Source organism: Megalops cyprinoides, chromosome 13, assembly GCF_013368585.1.
Source record: "Megalops cyprinoides isolate fMegCyp1 chromosome 13, fMegCyp1.pri, whole genome shotgun sequence".
NCBI lineage: Eukaryota > Metazoa > Chordata > Actinopteri > Elopiformes > Megalopidae > Megalops > Megalops cyprinoides.
In genome coordinates, this window is record NC_050595.1 from 30,592,651 (window position 1) to 30,613,009 (window position 20,359).

Sequence of the window (20,359 nt, forward strand, 5' to 3'; positions counted from 1 at the left end):
AACCATGGACAATCTTTTGTTTAATCAATGAAGAGGCCTATTATGAGACAGAAGTACATCTAGTGCTGTGTCAACGTGTTTTACATATGGAAACTAGCTACCGTCAGAGTGACTAGTTTAAGCTTGTTATGAAAACTTGCTGAGATAGACATGTAAGTCTGTTTCAGGATATTTTGTCAACATTCTGTTGTTACAGGTTTCATGTCACCTTGAAATAAAATTATTGGGGATAATTATTTGAAATGGACTGACTCAGGATGGAAAAACAATGGAAAACAATATTATATACATAACATATATACATAAAATAAAATCAATATAATAAATGTATACAGTATGTAAAATATATATATCAGCCAAGCACACTCAAAGGTCACAATAAGCATGAAAAAAAGTATTTGCAAAATAAATACACATTTTTGTAATTATATAACACATTTTATTGATATGCAACATTGGAAAACATTTAAAACTGAACATGTCCCTCAGTGGGATTCAAATCTGTAATTTTACCCAGTGCGACACTGAACTCTGTCTTTGCATTGCTGGGGAATTTGTGTCCAAGAATTCAGTGCACACAAATTATAGCTGACAACCAAACAGACTGATTACTAATACGATTATGGAAAAGTACACAATTATCCATGGCTGCCTAGTCATATATAGAGTTCTTTTAGCATTGAACTGATAAATGTTACCTTTGCTTGCAATTATATGTTAATTTGTCAAACCAGTAAGTTAATTGGCCAATGGAGACCACATAGTTTAAAATCCACGTATAAAAAGTCTAAAATATGGGAGTGCATACTTTATTATTCTTACAATGTGTTGTGCATATGAGCCCATTTGTTCACGTTTTAGAGGTATAAGCATTTTACAAGAAAAACAAATATCACAAACAAAAATGTAAAACAAAATTTAGTGACTTTGATTCTCACTGAAGCCATATATATATATATATATATATATATATATATATATATATATATGTGTGTGTGTGTGTGTGTGTGTGTGTGTGTGTATGTATAATTTTTTTTTTAATTAAGCACAGCTGTCTTGTTTTAGCATCAAAACGTCATGAAAATTGTAAATTGTATTTGTGGCAGACACATTTTTATATAGACTGAATTAAAATTTGCCACAGTGATGTGCCACAATGCTGCCGCCATGTTGAATTATGTAGGAATTGTATGACCTTTGAGTACCATTTACACTACACGCTCATCAGATACGACGCACATTCTCTACAATACCAAATTTCGTGACCGTTTAATGAACTGTCACTATATTAGGCTACAACCAGTCTTTTCTGCAAATTAAAGAAAGATTCTTTGCAATAACGATAGGCTGTCTTTCATCATATGTCCTTTACCTACTAATAAGATGGTAATCAAAAGAACAGGTGGATTTGAAAGTTTTAAAGGTTCCATGACATAATTCAATTCGCACAAACAGAACACGCATTTGTACTGTTAGCTGGTTTGATTTATAATTGCCTTTGATACTGCACTGGCTGCTTGTCGTCAATGAACGTGTACACACCTCTCAAACGAGGGTGGGTGTGGCGATCGCACTTATAATACCCACTACCCTGTGCGAGTTCGCACACGAATGACTCGTAATTTCTGGTTTAAAGAGAGAGCAGGATAACCACAGACTGCGTTTTAGACGTTGGGAGGCTTACAATCGCGAACGATTTCTTAAGTATCGTGCATCGTTGCCACCTGTTGATTGTTACCTCGGTCAGGGGAGGGAAGGAAACATCAAAAATGCTCATTTCCTCATTCTTCCGCAACCCTATCAAGTCCTCAATCCTTCGGGAAGAGACACCGTGCCGGTTAGTGAAAGCGTGTAGTTAGTATTCTCAAACGACGGCGAGAGGCTGCGTGCTCGTTATGGATTTGAGTTAGCCTACCTGTAGACTGGCTGAACACTACATCTTTAACTTATTTCATAAATCCGAGGTAAATCGCAGGTTATGTACTCTGCTGATATTCTGTTGTTTACTCAAGAAGATATTTTGAATTATTTGGTGTACTTCCACGTATGAGTAGCGATATATTTATAGTGATTAGCAAACTATGTGTTATGTGAAGTGTAGCTTGTGTTTAATCGGGTAAAAATGATTAGAAAACAATCCACTTTTATGTTCAGTTAATTATTTGCACACTGCATGTATATTTTCATTTCGTTAAAGTATTCGGGAAAATGGTTGTCTTGCTGAGCTGCGAATTAATCACACCAAACCACCTGTCACAGTCAGTTGCAGTAGTAAAACTGTTCAGTTCTGTCAGACAATAAATTGGGAAATATGAATCATGGGATGGTATTTCTCTTTGCCTTCCATGTGGAAAGGCGTTAGTTTTAGGTTTATGCACAATTGACCAACGCTTTAGAGCGCCCTCACGCCCAACCGCAAAGAACAAATTGGACACACCTGTTGATTTTTTTTTTTTTTTTTTTTTTTTTTTTTGGGGGGTGGGGGGCGGGTGTGCGCTATTGTGCTGCTGCCGCTTTCCTTGCTTTGTATAAGTAGACTGTATCATAGTAGCATGGTATTTTACAACTATTAGCTGCATTTATTTCTAGTGAGCTCTTGGTGCTAAGAGCTGTATGCTTTGTTTTCTAATTTGCTGAAACCTAAGGGATAATTGAGCTTTGTAAATTGGACGCTTGACAGGGTTCTAAATGGTTTTAAACAGACAACGGCCTCGTATCAGTTCCGAAAACATTGCATAATCTTTCTTGCTACATGATTTAGCGATCGAACCTCAGGGATGCCCATTCCAACCTAAGGTTGTTATAGGACTACTAATCCTGCAGCACGACGAACATGTGACATTAGTTGGTTTTCACTGTACGCTTCACCTGTCTCTGTCACTCACGAGTCAAATGAGCCAACCAATAGAAGGTCACATCTGAAATGCACTGTGCACAATACGGCTTTGACGTATTGAGATTGGTTTCATTGTACTGACATCGATTATCATAATGTTCTGGACCCCCTGCATCAGTGATCTGAAGCAATCACATTAGCACACTTAGAATAAGACGCCATGCAAATGCGGCGAAACGTGTCCAGTCTGTTACAAAATGGTATATTTTGCGTCGAAATGTAAAAACATTAAAATTCTCCCAATAAACAGAACGCAGACATGACAGAAGGCAATGCCCACGTACACAGACACAACGCCAATCCATATTCGATGAGCGTGTAGCTGTAAATACGAGCCGTGAATTTCGAAAACCGCTAATATCATTTTGATTAACGTTACCTAAAAGCAACGTGTTATGACTATATACACGTCACATGGCGTCTTTGTTTCGTGCTGTGCGTATTCGTGTGATAAAGCCGCACTACATAAGCTAGCTGTCGTTTGTCGCCTGTCCCCTTAAATTTTAGCTGAACCTACCCGTGATGTACTGCAATGTCTTAAGGTTATTTTCACCACGTTTTATGGGAAGGAAAACAGCTTGTACTGCAACAGGAGCCGACTTGTATTTCTCTTTTAAAAAGGCTAGCTCTGTGTGTCAGCAGAAGTTGGGAATTACAGACAGCTTCTCCATTTATTATTTTCTCTGTGTGTGCACACTATCACCCCTTATAGGAGTGGGCGATGCTGAAGAAAAACTGGCCAAAGTTCGCTATCTCGAGAGAGAATTGAGACCCGCTGGTGTAGGAGAAACGTCGACGGAAGGAGTACAGCGACACCGCTAAAAGAGAGAGAGGGGGAGAGATACTAAAGGTCTGTTGGGAATTTAAAACTGAGTAGTGTGCGCCGGTAAAGATGGATGGAAATGGTGCGGGTCCGAGAAAAAACGCTCAGAATCACGATGCCAAAGGATCTGGTAGGCAAATATGTGCATGACGTTTTGTAATATATAGGAATCGTTCCACGCTTTCATGATATGTTTATTTGGAAGACCAACAACTCATAATAACAAATAAATATTTGAAATTAATGTATTTGGCTTTTAATAATTTTAGAAACTACTAATACATATCTTACCTCGGATATGGTAGGAGTTCGAATGTTGCTTGCCTCGTTTTCATAACAACCATTTTTTAAAAGCGCATGCACTTGTATGGTACATCGTAAAGTGACATGTTTTAAAAGTAGGGTATGAGGATGTGATATTTTTTTTCGAAGCCTAGAATAAGATGCTACTGCCAACTTGAGCCCTACTTGTAAAGCCGCGTTTCCGAATTCCATTGAGAAGCGATACTAATATTAGACCGAAGGAAGTTGCTTTTTTTCTTGCGCAGTTTTTTAAACTTCATTCCCACGGAGACTCGTTCAAATCCTTAATATTTGCTTGTTTAAACGCCAAACATGCAACTGGATTGAAGCCCAATGTTGAAAATTTACAGGAGAATTCAAGTGCGCTCAGGGAGGTTGACAGAACCCAGCTGTACTTAAGCTTATCACTCAGGATGCTCACTTTCAAATGGAAGAGCATCGTTGGGCTAGGTTCGGTAAAGGCAAACGGGGAATCCTCGCACTGTCCTCGGCTCAGGGTGGAACACTCAGCCGTAGACCCCGGGTCGTAGTTTCGTACCTATTCAATTCGCTGGATGTCATATGTATGTCTAATTTTTCAACAACAAACGGAAGGACATATTGTCCAGCATCTTTGAGCATCTCAAATCTATCTGATTATAGCTACATCGTGACGCTTTGTTTAAACAAAATATACATTTCGGTGTGTTCTTGAAATGAATGCAATTGCATAGGTCTTTTTTTTTTTTCCCTATTCAAAGGGTAGAGTGATCATTGCATAAATGTGCATTTATTGACATAATGGATTTATAATAACCCCGAAGGGTGAAGGTGCTGGTATTTTGTGTGACCTTATAACCTGCAAAAGTAAATTAATTTTATTTAATTTTATACAACTTTATCAGTCCAGCAGTTTCTGAATTTAAAAGTAAAATGGTCTTTACGTCATGAGCAATCTCTTCCTCTGTTTTGGTGTTTAATATTGAAGGATGATAATCATTGCAGTTAGATTGAGTCTGGCCCTTAATCTTGTTCCTTTTGTTGCCATGACCACTTCAGTTGAGAGACACTTCATGTTTATAGTTTGCATCTGTTGCTGTTAATGGTTCTAGCAGATGTGATATGAACATTGCAGCCATCATTTTGAAACATGGCCCTGGATTAGATGAATCCATGCTGGATATAATGGACTTTCATCTATGCCTCTTTCCTACTGTAATTATAACCATGGACATACAATGACATGATGTTCAATGTCCGGCAGGTCTGTTAAGCAGCAACAATCAACCAAGCCCCTTTTCGAAAATTTCAGTATTTTGCGCAAGTGTGTGTCACTGGTGGCCCGAAATGTGTGTATACAGACACAGCATTCGACATCATAGCGATGCATATCTGGCACTTATTGCCATGCTTCCTGGGTGATTTACTCCTATTGGCTAATTTGGGCTGAGGGGCCTGAAACCAGAAACTTGCACCTCACCTCATCCGATGTCATTTAATGTGTCATCCAGTGTCCTGGCAGACATGGGCCCTTCAGATCAAGAGAGCAAATAATAGGCAAAACGACTTTGGACACTCATTCAGACCACTGCAGCCTACACTCATAAAACATCAGGGAGGACAGCCACCGTGGTTTAATTTAACAGGACTGTGCTGGCAACCGCATATTAGCTCCAACAGTTCATCACCCTTGCTGAACAGACCAATAAAAGAAAGCCTGTGCTTTGTGCTCTGTGCCATCAGTCATCCTCTTTCTCTCGCCCTCACAGGTAAAACCTTTTTGGTTCACAACCGCTCTGGAAATCACCTTCCAGAGCAAGAGCAGCAGTCTGCAATGAAGGGGGATGAAAAGTACAGCCCCGTACCCCTCTCAGAGAAAGGGGTGGACATCATTAACATCAAGGGCATCGAGGACATAGGAGATGTCCAGCAGGATTCCATCGTAAGTCACCTCTTCAGTGCCACTGAACTGATGCCAGCCTGGAGTAGCATGCCAAGAATGCTTGTAGTAAAACCTGTCATAGGAAAGAAATACCATGCGGCCTTCTGGTTTTTAGACACAAGGGCATAGGCAGTCTCCATTGTGGGTGACATGTCTGTGATACGGTAGGCTAATGCTGTCTGTTAATCTCCAGGGAGATGTTGAGGTGACAGGATAGTTTACATTTTCGCATGTAGTTACAGAGAAAAGAAATGCTGACATTTAATTGCCAGTTAGATTTACCCAATCCGAGTGACACCCAGCACCCTAGTTGGGGAGACTGGATCTTGACCGGGTCAGTAGCACTTGGTCTCATTATATGACCTTTAACAGTAGGGGGTGCGGTGCGGAGGATGGCAGTAGTGTTTTGGGGTTCCCCACACCTCCAGGGATGGGGGGAGCTATCATTGCATTCCTGCGGTAGTGCAGGAAGGGTGTTATCTCGCTAGGACAGGGGGCATGTCCCACCCTGCCCAGAGGCTCCTGGCCCTGCCCCTAATCTTGGGTCACATGATGACACAGATGTGAATCAGATAGGGGAATTGTGAGGGGGGCAGCCCCTGGCAATATATCTGTGTTGCTGGTATCATTCCTAAAGGTTTGAGTAAGTACAGAGTTGTCACTTCAGATCAGTGGGGCAGTGGTCAGGGCTGTTTGGACCAATTGTTGCAGGCTTGCATCAAGCATGAGGAATGTTTGTTGTGTCTCTGAGCACAAATCTTCACCTGAAGAGGAGAACTGAAGGTCAGTTGCAGGGGTGGGACTTTTGAAACTTCTTCTGAAATATGGATATTTTGAGCAAAAACATGAACTGACATGAATCTTAAAGAGCTGCGGAGAAAACTGGAGCTGTCAGTTTTCAATTTGGTTTCAAAATAAGCTGTTCTGGCAACTGCGTCAAGTTTCACTGCTCCACACACTCGTTTGCTCTTCTGAATTGTTTAAATTCTCAGCAAGAACGGAACTGACCAAGCCATTCAGTCCTCGCTCTGCTAACTTAACCAGGTTCAGGTGTGATTCTCACACAGATTTCACTGCTGTTTATGTTGAATAAATGCACAAAAAGTTTAAGATGAACCTGTCAGATATAGCTGTTTTACAGGCTTCAAAGTACATAAATTGCTCGAAGTTCTGGGGGTTTTGCCTGTGGACCCCCTCCCATTTTGTGGTAGACTTGGAAGGTCAATTGGGATGGCAGATGAAATGGTTGCCATATGCAATATCAGTTGGTAGCCATGGCGAGGGGCCACATTAGAATATTTACAACAAAAATGAGAGTAGTAAGATTTTAGTGTGCATATGTGCTAGAGGACTATGTACAGGCAGAAACCAGGACATATTTCTCAAACTGAGAGTTGGCCATTGGGTGATTACACCGCATCCTCATGTGTCCTGTGAGAAGTGAACTTTGCTCTGTCTTCCTGCTTGGAGCAGGCAGACACATGTTTTCCAGTGGGACTGGTCAAGGCCTCTTTTGTTGATGTTAACATTTCTGTGTCTTCAACTTGCTTTTGTTTAAATGTAGAGTTCCAGAATGCGGGTTTTCAACCATATGTAACATGAAAAGATTGTAATTGCACATAGCTCAGTTCATGACAGGAATCGTTCTATGACCTCATTAACTGATGTTAGGAGTATGAGAGTTCTGTGTTCGGTAATCAAAGCTGTTTTGAAATTAATGGTAACTTATTATAACATAGATATTGTTTCAGGGAGCTATTGTTATGGCTACTTTAATTTTGGATGATATTAGCTAAACTTTAATCGCCCCACTAAGTAATAAGTAGGTAGTAAGATGTTACACAGCAAGTATTGGTAAATCTTTAAGTAGCAAGGAGATAGTAAGTAGCCATCTCAGTGGATCACAGCTGTTGTGTCCTTAAGCATCATTTCCTCAAAGGAGTATCTCTGAGGAAATCTTTCTGACAACACCATGTCTGCTTGATGCATCAGAAGTGACATTCCATCGGCATATTGGAATGAGACGTCCTCTAACAGACAGCGCTCGTAGGAAAACAATGAATATTCTGGAGAATTTAAAGGTGCCACACACTATATTAACCAACACCCCAGGCACTGTGTCTTTAAATAAATAAAAATATGCCAGCGAGTTGTCATACGAACATGTAGCATAAGAGAGAGAAAGTGAAGGATCTGGCAAAGCCAGAGATCTATAATAGCTGATCAGGGACTATCATTTTGTCTAACTGCAACTGATTTGTTTTTATCCCAAAGGGGAGTATTTAAGCAGTGCCTTTTTTTTCAACAAAATAGCAAAATTCTAATAAAATAAGAATGAAAACATACAGTAATACTTTTTATTATTCAGAGTGAAGGCAAAAGTGTGTTCTGGTTACATTGAAAAGAAGCCCAAATGTGCAAGATGAGTTGCTTGAGATGCATCACTAACTTATGGTTTAGTTGGGCAAGACCGAGCAAGAGCAAAAAGGAGAACTGTGAAATTGCAGCAGTGGTTAGGAGACATCATGTATCACACTCCTATCCATGGCTTCAGCCCTGGACAGGGATTATACAGTACACTTTAGACTGGCAGTCCGATAGCAAGTTGCAAAGCACTGTGGTGGAAATTGCACTCAGCATTACAGGCCAGATGCAAACAAATGTAAGCCTGAAGTTTACACTCATTGTTGTGCCTTAGGTGGGCATTACATATGACACTTACACAAGGTGGAAGAGTGAGTTACAATGGAAAATGGATAAGAACAAATGGTTATGTTTAAATCTGCTTAGGCCGACATGTTATGATTCAAAATAGACTTATTTGATGTTCACAAGAAATAGTTGTGCACATCAATGCTAATACTACTTGAAAGTATTTCAACAGCTCATGCTTCAGCTGAATATTTGCATAGCTTCAATGTTAATATTTCTATGTCACAATCCCCTGTCACTTCTTACTATGTCTTTCTTTTGTTAGACATGCCAGTTGCTGGTTATGGTAGATCACTGCAATTGTATTTACTTCAAAGCTTTTGAATTTTAGCATGCTCTTGGGACAGAGTGGCCTGGCATCTGCCTTTGACAATATGCTGCTTACATCCTTTGCTGAGCACATAAATGTGAAATATAGTCCTCCTTTCACAATCTGAAAAATGTGTAATTTTAGAATTTCTTTTTTCCAAAACAAACGGCATTTGTATCCAAAGATAAAGATGTATATTGGCACTGTGGCCTTGTGTTTTCATTGTACGCCTCCTACTTAAAAACCATATCTTATTTCACAGAAAGTCACCAATAAAGCATAAAAACACTTGCCTCCTTGTTTTTAAGGTCACAAGCTATGCCAAATGTCTGTGTAACTTTGTTATCGTAATGTCATATTTGAGATTTGCTGTCAAATTAGATAACTAAGTTGGCCTTCAGTTTTTGGACATGAGTGCAGGACCCACAAAACAGAATTCATAATGCATTGTGGAGGTTAAAATAAACTTTTGCCTGAGGTTAATGTTACATTTGTTAAGTTGCACTTAACAAATAAGTATGCTATTAATATAATAAACATCAACATCAGTCTGACAGGTTTACTTTTAGAAGTTGTCACCTCTGTCTTCTGGATGTCTGACCCATTCCCTATGAAAAAAATGACAACCCTTTCATCATTAGTGGTGTTTTGATCTGTAGACTGCTGCTGGCCTTATTCAGAACTGACACCACCTTTTGCACTAGTGGGTCAACATTGCTGTTATTTGGCTGTTATTTTTCAATGCTTTTCATCAAGTTTTGTATTTTTTTTGTCTTAATGACACATTCCCAAAAAAACAGAAAATGCCTACAGTCAGAGCAGGTAATTAGAAATTGAACTTGGAATATAAATTTTAAAAATCCTTGGCATTGTAGTACCCATGCTGATCTCCCATCCTGCTTAATTTGCAAATCTGAGTGTCAAAAAGTGCCTGTTCACTTCCCAGGTGTGCACGTTTCCCAGAAGCCCACAGGACCCCAAAGCACTGGGAATTGCTGTAGGTTTCCACCTTGCCCCTCTGTCCGGCTGTGCAGACCCGTGCCTTTTGTGATGGCATTAGTCGCGTCCCACAGACACGTGCACCAGCGCACACACACACCAGCACACACATCGCCGGGACCTCCCCAGCCTCTCTAATGCGCCGCCCTCCTCCCCTCTTTCCCCAGCTGCTCAACTCCCTGACGCCCGAGGAGAGCGCGCAATGCCGGCAGGGCCTCTACTTCCAGGACGGCCAGCGGCGGGTGGACTACGTGCTCACCTACCATGTGAAGAAGCCGAGTGGCTCGCGCTCTCGTCGCCACTCATCACGGCTCACCGACAACGCACTCGCCCGAAGCCTGCGCCGTAGCCTGGAGCGGAGCCTGCGGCGCAGCCGGGCGCCGCCACCACCAAGGGACGACCCCGAGGTCGCTGCACAGGAGCACAGCCTCGACTACCACGAGGATGACAAGCGCTTCCGCCGTGACGAGTTTGAGGGCAACCTGCGTGAGATGGGGCTGGAGCTGGAGAAGGCCGAGGACGTGAGTTACCCCACGGCCGCCCCGCCAGGTCCTCGGCTGTCGCTCTCCACGGGTGCAGGCAGGGGTCTAGAGCCCGGCAGCAGCCCCAGAGTGTGGGAGTGCGTTCCACCCAAACGCCGGTCGACCGTCATTTCTTTGTTTTCAGCAGGGTGGTGGATCAGGGCATTTTGTCTTTGAGCTGAGCTCAGCTGGCTTGCTCGAAGCCACCACAATAAAAAAGGACACAAAAGGTATATTGTAGTCCAGCATAGCACAGGCTCTGAGGCAGCAGCTGAAACCTCCCCCAGCACCAGTTAGCTACCAAGAGGTGTGGCAACATTTTTACATATTTGCTGTGATTGGTTTGTAATAGACAGTTTTTGTTTGTTTCAGAGCATATCTTTAAAAGTGTGACTTCCTGGATCTATTTTATAGCCACTTTAGTCTTCCTGTAGAATCTCAATAAGAGGGAGGGGCTGGTTGACGAGCTGCCCTGCATGCATTTCTTGTTTACTTACCTTATTGTTCTTTATATATCGGCTGTTGGCTAGTTTTGGGACATTGTCTGTAACTAGTGACAGCTCACCAAAGAGGGAACATTCCCTCCTCAGGGTGACGAAAGCAAGAGTGGAATAACTGCATGTCCAAACTCATGCACACCTGGCTGTGACAAGAATTTATTTGTTTTTGTAGTGGGGACAGAGCACCATAGCATAAATGTTTCCTCATCACACTGCGTCTAAGAACCGCAAAGCACGTCGTCACATGCCATTCACATATGTGAGCCCACTGATCGGGTCTGCACACTCATCATGGGAGACTGCATCTGCAGTGAAGGGTCTGGCCCATGCACTGCTCTGTAGGGGATGGTGAATGTTCACTAGAGGGATGCTATATATACATATCAGTCTGCAGATTCAGAGCATGTTGCGATTCTGTGGGTACAATGAGTACGTCGAGGTACTCCCAACCTCAGGATCTGGGATCCAGAACGTTCTGAGGGAATAGGATGGAAAGATTTTGAGGAATCACTGAAATTCTGGTCACATAAAGATTGTAATCAAATTGAAGCTCTTTGAGGTTTACGCCTTTCTTTTAATTTAGTGTGGATGCGTAGTCCCTAGCTTTGGAGGATTATCACCGCAAAGATGTCTTGAGTGCAGAATTGAAAGCATGTGTAAATGTTTTAAATTAATGTAATTAGGTCATTTGGTCAAATTTAGCCATAGTCTAAATCCTTCTGATACATATTTCAGTTCTACTGTTCTGTTTTACTGGTGAGATGCCCAGACATTACAACTATCATCAACTTTTGCATATATCTGCATGAAAATCATGACAGTTCAAGATGTATTGATTTTAAACCATTATGTTGTGTCATATCTGTTTGGTAAAACATTTTTAACATGAAAAGAAGTGAATTAATCCCAAAAATAAAACACTCTTAACCAGCCTGTTACTAAAAAACTGTAACAATAAATGCATTTTTGTATTTAAAATAGCCAATTGACCCCAGACTTAATAATTGTTAAAACTGCTTGTGAATCGAATAAGACATTTTTATCATCTTAATTTAAAAAAGGAGAAAAAGAAATCCAGTATTGCAAAAAAAAAAAGAGATGTTTGTCATTGTCGTAATTGTCTGTTTTGTATCATTACATGTTCATGAAAATGCAAATTTACCATCTTTGGTATTATCACAAAATGTAGCTTATAAATTCTAAATTGGAAGTACAAAGACGGCATAATAGTTGTGTACTGACATCTTACTGTAAAATAATTATATTTTCAACAGAGCACAGTGAGGTAATGGAAATAGAAAAATCATCCACACAAACATCTTTTTTCCCTAACAGCTCACTCTATAGCACATAGACTAGTTTGAAAATGTGGTTTAACATGAAATAAATGGCTAAAAGACTCGCATGTAATAATATTGCATCACAGGAGATAACTTGCTGTTCCATAATTGGGCTAGATCTAGCTTAAAGCCCCACGCTCCACTTTTTTGATAGCAATTTGTATTGTTTCTTAAAGTCATCACTGTGTGTGTGATATTGGCTGCGTTTCTTGATTTGGATATGCAATGGCCTTAAACAACAAAAATGAATTATCCTCAAACCTGCCATAGGCATCCTAAAAAAAGATTGACGGCCCATCATAGGGTGTCAGCAACACCCCAGTACTGGCCCCAAGGGGGTGGAAAAAAGCAGTTTGAATGATATGCTAGTAAGGATGGTGCAAAGGCCATGCATGCCTGACAGTGAAAATCAATTTGGGCGAAGACATTGGAAAGCAGTACACCTAAAATGTATTGTAATGTTTATCTTTGGCTTGTTAAGTTATTGTGCATGTGCATTTGTATTTATGAATGCAGAGTGTTTTAAGGTACATTTTCATTTTCACTTTGCTTTTAATGTTCCTAGAGATAGCGATAGCCCTTCTGCTGGGTCTTTTAAATATTCCCTTAGATAGCTATATATCGTCCTTTGGGTCACAACAGTGTTTGTTTTGATCGCCTGGTTGTCACATTAGTGCAGTTAGAAGGAGGAGCTGGCTTAGCTGATCTTTTGTTTGTTTTTTCCTCAGGACAGGGATTGGCCCAGCCAACTTGATATGGCTTCAAAATTAAGCCAATGGCTAAAACAGAAATAGTGAGGGTATAGATTAGCCAGACAGAGTCTGTTATTGGAATCATTATTCACATGAGCACCCATAATCAAGAGTAGTCTGTATGCAGTTATATTTCATATTAAAGTAGCAGTGATGTATGAGCATATGCTAAAGCAGCGCACTTAGAAGTTGATGTATGACATATGCTTTTGTATATGCAGGACAACACTACTGCTTTTTACAATTATTTTTATGCATTGTGCTTAAATTACTCACAAATCTCATTGATCAAAATGCAGCGCACCCTAAGGAAGTTTCACCATGTATAAAATCTTAAATTTTAGATTTTAGATATATTCAGTTAAATCACATCCTTTTTCTGCACTAAATCTAAAACCATGGTTGATAAGTCGAGGTTAATGGCTGTAGCCAGCTAAGGTATCAATATTGCCCAAGTGAAGGTTACAGCTTCAGAGTAAAGAGAGTGTTGAAGCTGAATACATTAGATCAGTGTTATTGATATGGTGGCATGAAATGAGCACTCTGAAACCTTTTCATTACCTACATTATTTTATATAACTTTAATCAGACGGCCCTCTCCACGGAACCCTGGCCGCCTACACCTTTTCTAATCCCAGGAAAACCCAAAAAAGGAGGGGATGGGTGTTGTTTTTGATCTTAGATTGAGTGCAGTGATCGATCAAGCTTTTTGTCCTCAATTTATTTAGATTGCCCTGACTGTGGTAGAACATGAAGTACAAAATGTATCAAGCTCCTCATCACTCTTATTAGAGTTTTATCTGTTGTCGCTTTCCAGTTAGCCACCACATCCCGTCATATTTTGTGATCTCACAGAATTTTTTGTGTGCTTTAAATATTAAAAAAAGTCACAAATAATGCTTCATCAGAAGGGGAATGGGGGTGGGTGATGCTACGGATTTTCTTCTTGGACAGTCCACATCAGCATTATTTGATGAAAACGGGTTCCTTGTCTGTTACAGGTCATGAAAGCAAAGGTCGATATTGCCTTATGTATGCTCATCCAGATGATTTCTAAGATATAGACCAGCATTAGGAATTAGTAGTGCAATTAAGCCTTACTCGCATGATGTTTTTTCCTCCACAGATCATCTTAAAGTGTCAGGTGAGCCTGTGAGCTTTCGCATGGCTGCATAATTGGTATTTTGAGGCAGAACTGGTCAGGAATGTTTGTGTAAAACCTGCCCATCTGAAAGTGTATGTGGGAACTCCCATAGAATGCACTGTATTCTGACATTTTTTGTTGATTTTGAAGTATTGCTGAGCACCTCTGAGTATCTCTGAGCACTATATGATAAGGGGATATTTTATAAATCAATGGGAGTATTTTACAGCCCTTTCATAGCCCCCAGTTGCCTTGACTTTGTGTGGATTACCCACAATCATGATCTGTGGGCTGGGGGGAGAGGGGGAGGGGATTCACCCAGGATTTGGCTTAGGAACCAGTCTGGTTGATGGCTGTATCTCTATTTCCTGCTTGACTGAACATAAACCAGATGTCTTACTCATAGTGCTGCAAGAGCTGAGGATAAACTGCTCTTTGAATCAGAACTTTTTACTACAGTTTGGATGAATTTAAATGCAATGGAGGATGAATAGGTGTTTCTGTCAGAAATGCAGTAAGGCCCTGTTCACACCTGGCATTAACATGCGTCTTGGGTGATCCGATCACAAGTGGACAGCTCTAAGTACGTCAGTTCACACCTGACATTAGAATGCGTTTCCACATGCGTCTCGAGTGACCACTTGTGATCGGATTGCACTTCTCCGCTCTGTGTGCAAATAAACACGTACACGTACCAAATGACCAATCACGACGAAGAGATGGATTACGTGATAGGAAGCCAGTTCCAGGTTTTGTCCTCTAAAGTTGAAATCATATTTTTAGAGGATTTATGATTTAATCATTTCTTAATTTTCACCATGGCAATTTTTTTTTTGTCAACAAAAGGTTGACAAAATAATAACAATGACGATAATATCAGTCGCTGCACTGAACCAATGTCTGACTGTTGTTGTCCGGTCTAGCCACCATTTCTTAAAAAAAAAAAAAAGCGGACAGTGTGTACGCCCTTAGCTTACATGAATATTTGTGTTTGGGTCATTAACTGTCTGTTTACTTTTCAAATACCCTACACTCTACATCTCACGGTTTCATATAGCCGCTGGGCTCACAATGTTCTGGACATCAATAGCCTATTTAACACTAGAACCGAGCAAAGTTAATCGGTGGATTACCGCGGGAGCGTGTCAAAGTCAAAGACGCTTTTATTTTTAAATCAAAAAAGTCATGTATGTGTATTTAATTTTGAAAATCGGTACAGGGTTAATTTAAGGCAGGTCTTTAGAATCATAGGGATACTTGAACTTTTCATTGGTATAATGTATTTTCAGCTTATTTTGCATGACAGTGCCACGAATAGAACCTTGCTTCAGAAAAGATTAATCTGTCAGTAAATCCAAGGTATAACTTCATAAAAAAGACACGATACTATCATTATGGACATCCAAGTAGATTGTATGCCTATACAAATCGGCTACCTATCACCTGGTAGCGCGATCCTAAGTCCTGTAACACCCCCCTCCCTTCGCTTTCTTTTTTTCCGCCTTCGGATCTACACTGATCTTACATGGCCTCTCCGGAATCCAATTGACAGAAATCCATCGTAGCAACAGAGAACTTTAATCCCTGTGAGTAGGCGGTCCTTCAACGTGGCCCAGGACACATTCGCATACACATTCTCACTAAAAGAATGTGGCCATATGCAGCCCAGACTACTTCCGAATGTGGTCTAAGCGATTGGATCTCAATGCATCTTGGGTGCATTCACACCTATACATGTGATCGGATCACCCAAGACGCGTGTTAATGCCTGGTGTGAACAGGGCCTAAGGCTAGTGAGACATACTGATATACGTGCAGTTTTATAATGTGTATTGTAAATCACACACTGTTTTAGTTCACAGTTCCTGCCAGCCGGCTACAGTTGAATCACAGTTGACCAGTGTTAACAGCATTAGTGGAGCCAGTCTTTCTATCAGAAAACAGTGCTGTCACTTGACAGACAGCATGTGTCACAGTAGTGAACGCTACATACAAAAAGGGGTTTAAAGAAAGCTATTGCTTGTTAATTTATCATTTTGCTGTTCTTTTATGCATTTCATATACAGACATATATTTCATGTAGCCATCTCACATTCTAGTACTATTTGCCCACAAACATTTTATGATTAAATGTGAAATTGCTTTAATAAATGGCTTCTCCATTGTGAGAAAACTCAGTTGTAAGCAGGCAAAGGAAACTGTAAAATATTTTTCGAGCCTTCAGTTATCGTATAAGCAGTTATTGGTTTTCAATTTTTGTCTCTGTCCCAGCTGCCTACGTGACTTCTTTTTCACAGTCAAAGCTGTCAGTATAGTTCTGTCACCTGCCTAGCCTCATCAGACTTGGGACTTCTTTTCATTCAGTTGGCTTCTACTGCCCATTTTGAAGCAATTCTGTTCTGAAGCAATAATCCCATCCTCTCACTTTTATTTCATTAAAATCGCAGAGTGTGTGTGCTTTGATAGAAGAGGGTTTATTTGGTAGAATGTCGCAGCACATTGTTAGGTCTTGTTACTGTTCTGTTGAAAGTTACTAGGAAAGATCTACTTGCATATGTGTTTCATACACAGTAGGAATGCACGATATTGGATTTTTGCTGATATTCGATATGCTGATGTTTTCAAACTCATTTTGGCTGATTGCCAATGCTGATACCGGTATAGTGTGTGTGTGTGTGTGTGTTGGTGTGTATATATATAGACCATTATACACACACACACATATACACTGTATGGGCAAAAATATTCGGAAGCCTGACCATTACACCAACAGGGACTGTAATGTATATGTATTTGAATACAATGTCTTTAATATTGAATTGGTCCCCCTTTTGCAGCTATAACAGCTTCCACTCTTCTTGGAAGGCTTTCCACAAGATTTTGGAGTGTTTCTGTGGGAATTTGTGCCCATTCATTCAGTAGAGCATTTATGAGGTCAGGCACTGATTTTGAATGAGCAGAGACACAATAAAGTGACAGAAACGTTATTTGCTGTCCTGTGTCGTAAGTGTACAAACACAAAAATTACGCCCTCTGTTTGAGTCCCAAATCAGGAGCTAGGTGATTGCGGGCTGTCTTGTTTTATTTCCCATTGCATTCTCTACTTACCAAGCTGCAATATTTAAAAATGGTCTCACGCCCCTCCAGAAGCAGAGAAAAGCTTAGCAGAAAAGCTAGCATCCTCCCAGAGAGAAACTTAGCTATATATTTTACCCCTCTTCGCATCGCTGGTGCTTTTACAAGCATTGCAAACAGCAATTTTATTATCTGTTTCAGATACTTCAAAATACTTCCATACAGCTTACATGTTGAAGCTTGTTGCTGGCGCTCATAGTAAACATTTGGCGTCACCGCATGCGCATAGTTAACGCGTCACCTTATCAGCCAGGCACATCTGCAGAAATTTTTCCATATCTGCCAATGCCGATAATTAAGTTTTTATTGGCCGATACCGATGTCATGCCAATATCATTGTGCATTCCTAATACATGGTTGGTTATTTATGTATGATTATCTGAAAAATTCAGGTAATTAGCTTGCTCTTCTTTTCATTATGTCTATTATAGTGGTTTTCTAGCTCTCATGGTGAATGGTTGCAATTTATAAATCCATCCTTAACCAACATGTAGATTGGCAGTAGGCAAATTGGTTGCACACATTCAAGTATTATGAATCTGTAGTGGAAGAGATTAATTGTGCTTATTGGAGCAGTTAGTGAACTTTCCCTGATTAAGTGGGTCAATTGGCAAGTGCCGTTTTCTACCAGTCAACCTGATTGGCAGATTTAGTCATTTACACTTTGGAATTGGAATTAGTGAGAGACTCATAATTAGTCTAAAGAAACACAAGGGCTTGTCTGAACAAAATGATGTTGAATGTCTCAGACATTACAGAGTACAGAGTAAATATATTCTGACTTCTGTAATCTAATTATGCCAGCTCAGTTTCACATTGTTTTCTTGATTCTCAGCATCCTTAAAGCTGAAAGAAGCAGGATTTGTTTTGAAGCAGAACTGTGCATAATCTAGACCAGCGCGAGGCCCTGGGCGGGGAGTGTCCTCCACTGCAAACCTTTCCTCAGTCAGTCACGACTGCGAGGAGTCCGCCGCGGGCGCTCATCTCCCCAGCCCTGGTGGACAGTGCTAACGCAGAGAGAGCACGACATCGCGGCGCGGATGAGTGCGGGGCAGCCTCACCCCCGCCGTCGCGCTGCCTCTGATTCAGCACTTCCCTGGCACCCGAGGATGAGCAAACGTTTCGTCTCCATCGCCAGCTGCCGTCGCAGGGGTCATACGATGCCGTTCTCAGATGTGATTTTTACAGTTCACTTACACAAATTGCTGAAGTATTATTATTGTTGCTGTTATTTTTTTTACTTATGAATTCACATGGTAAGGAGGTAACTGTAAGCGGTAAAGAGAACCCAGAATGGGCAGTAGAAGACATTCGCAGATCAGCGACAGCGGCAGGAATCTAGTGATTCACACCACTGAAAGCTGCTGAGATCAAAAAGAGTTAATACAAAAAGGAGCTTAAGAAGTGAGCAGTCAGTGGTGGAGGGGTTTGTCAGTGAGAGGAATTAGTCTGAGAACAGAAATGGCATTGAACAAGATAAACCAAATCAATATTTGAGAAGATTAAACAGGAAATTCTCTCAGAAAGGAATTAAAGAGTTTGAGAAAACGAACTGAAGTGAACGGGGGAACAAGACTGTGTTACTTGAGAAGATGTAAATTATATGAAGAACCAGAAATGCAAGAATGTGGTATTGACAACAAAGGATACAGGATGAGGGTCAATGGTTAAGAAAAGATGAGAAAGCACACGGTGAATGGAAGTGGGGAGGTGGGTGGGCTTGAGGCAAGGATTGTATATCAGAATCAGAAAAACCGGTGAAGGCAGTGCAGGTACGAGGGGGCATGCAGGACTCTGAACTATGGACAGGAAGGATGGAGACTGGAAAAGCAGGGGGAAGCTCAAATGGACCAGCTCCAAATACCATATATACAACTAAAGAAGAGATTCTGGACTGAAAACATAGTTTAGCAAAGGCCATTAATGAAGAGATTGACAAGAGGATAGACTGATAAAGGGTTATGGTAATGCTGATGAGGAGCCTCACATCATTTTGATTCATTGTCTGATTTATAGCCTGCTCTGCTCTGGGAACTCCCACTGCAAAAATAAGTTTCCTTATTTTGATCCTAGAGTTATCTCCAACCACAGAGATGTCCTGTTCCCAGCAGATGTTTTACATAACAGACTCTCAAAACTGTAAACGACTGACCATGAAAGTGATGAATGAGTAATCAAACGGGCCAGCTCTCGCGAGCCGAAAGCTTTAGCCTTATTCACTTTATAGGCACTGCAGCATCACAGGCAGGAGAATACAGTCTGGCTTCAGTTTATGTGTTTAGCTTTGATCGCTCCAGCTTATTTGTTTTAAGAAGCTATTTGTATCCTGTTTGATGCTGGCCTTATCAGACAACTGTACTCGCTCTCATGCACAAGCATGTTTTGTCATGAGGCTGTTTGCCGTAGAGCTAGTAGGAAGTATCTAGCAGGAAGTATCTAGCACATTCTCGAATTAATTTCCCGTATGATTTCCGTCACAAGTGACCCACTTTGCTTTCTTTAATTGAAGGCCATGAAGAAGTAGGGTTTGTCTTCAGAGGTATTTGTTTGCGTGTGACATGTGGCACGTTTCCTTTTTGCTCTCCTCTTCTGCTTTTTTTTTTTTTTTTTTTTTTTTTAAGGCCGCTGAAACTTTTTGGGGTTTTATTGGGGGAGGAGATGTAGCCAGATAAGAGAGAGGCTGAGGTTACATTCATTCAGTGACCTCATGTCATCACGACATGTTTGCAGTAAAGGGTCGGCCATTCATGTTTCAGAATCAGAGGGGCTCTTGAATTGAGTCGGTCTCTTTGACCAAAGTGTTCTTTAATCAGCTTTGTCTGTCTAGGGTATATACAACTTTCAGAGAATTGTTTACACTGTAAATTCTGGGAATTCTTTGTTTTAACCCCTCCACTTCCTGTCACCCTCTTATCAACAAGTCACCGTCGGATGAATGAAGCCTGCTTATGAATAACTGAGCAGAGCACATGAATAGATTTGACAGAAGTGGTACTCATTGTT

At 40.8% G+C, this 20,359-nt stretch overlaps 1 protein-coding gene across 1 annotated transcript in view; it reads left to right on the top strand.

The window, feature by feature from the left end:
• Positions 1 to 1,847: 1,847 nt before the first annotated feature.
• The window catches only part of LOC118788494 (anoctamin-1-like), a 50,806-nt gene continuing 32,294 nt past the window's right edge, over positions 1,848 to 20,359 (top strand). The window contains exons 1-4 of the mRNA XM_036544512.1: positions 1,848 to 1,964; positions 3,609 to 3,849; positions 5,771 to 5,943; positions 10,132 to 10,485. Coding sequence (XP_036400405.1) covers positions 3,789 to 3,849; positions 5,771 to 5,943; positions 10,132 to 10,485 — 588 coding nt within the window. The 5' untranslated portion in view covers positions 1,848 to 1,964; positions 3,609 to 3,788. The remainder of the gene's footprint in view (positions 1,965 to 3,608; positions 3,850 to 5,770; positions 5,944 to 10,131; positions 10,486 to 20,359) is intronic.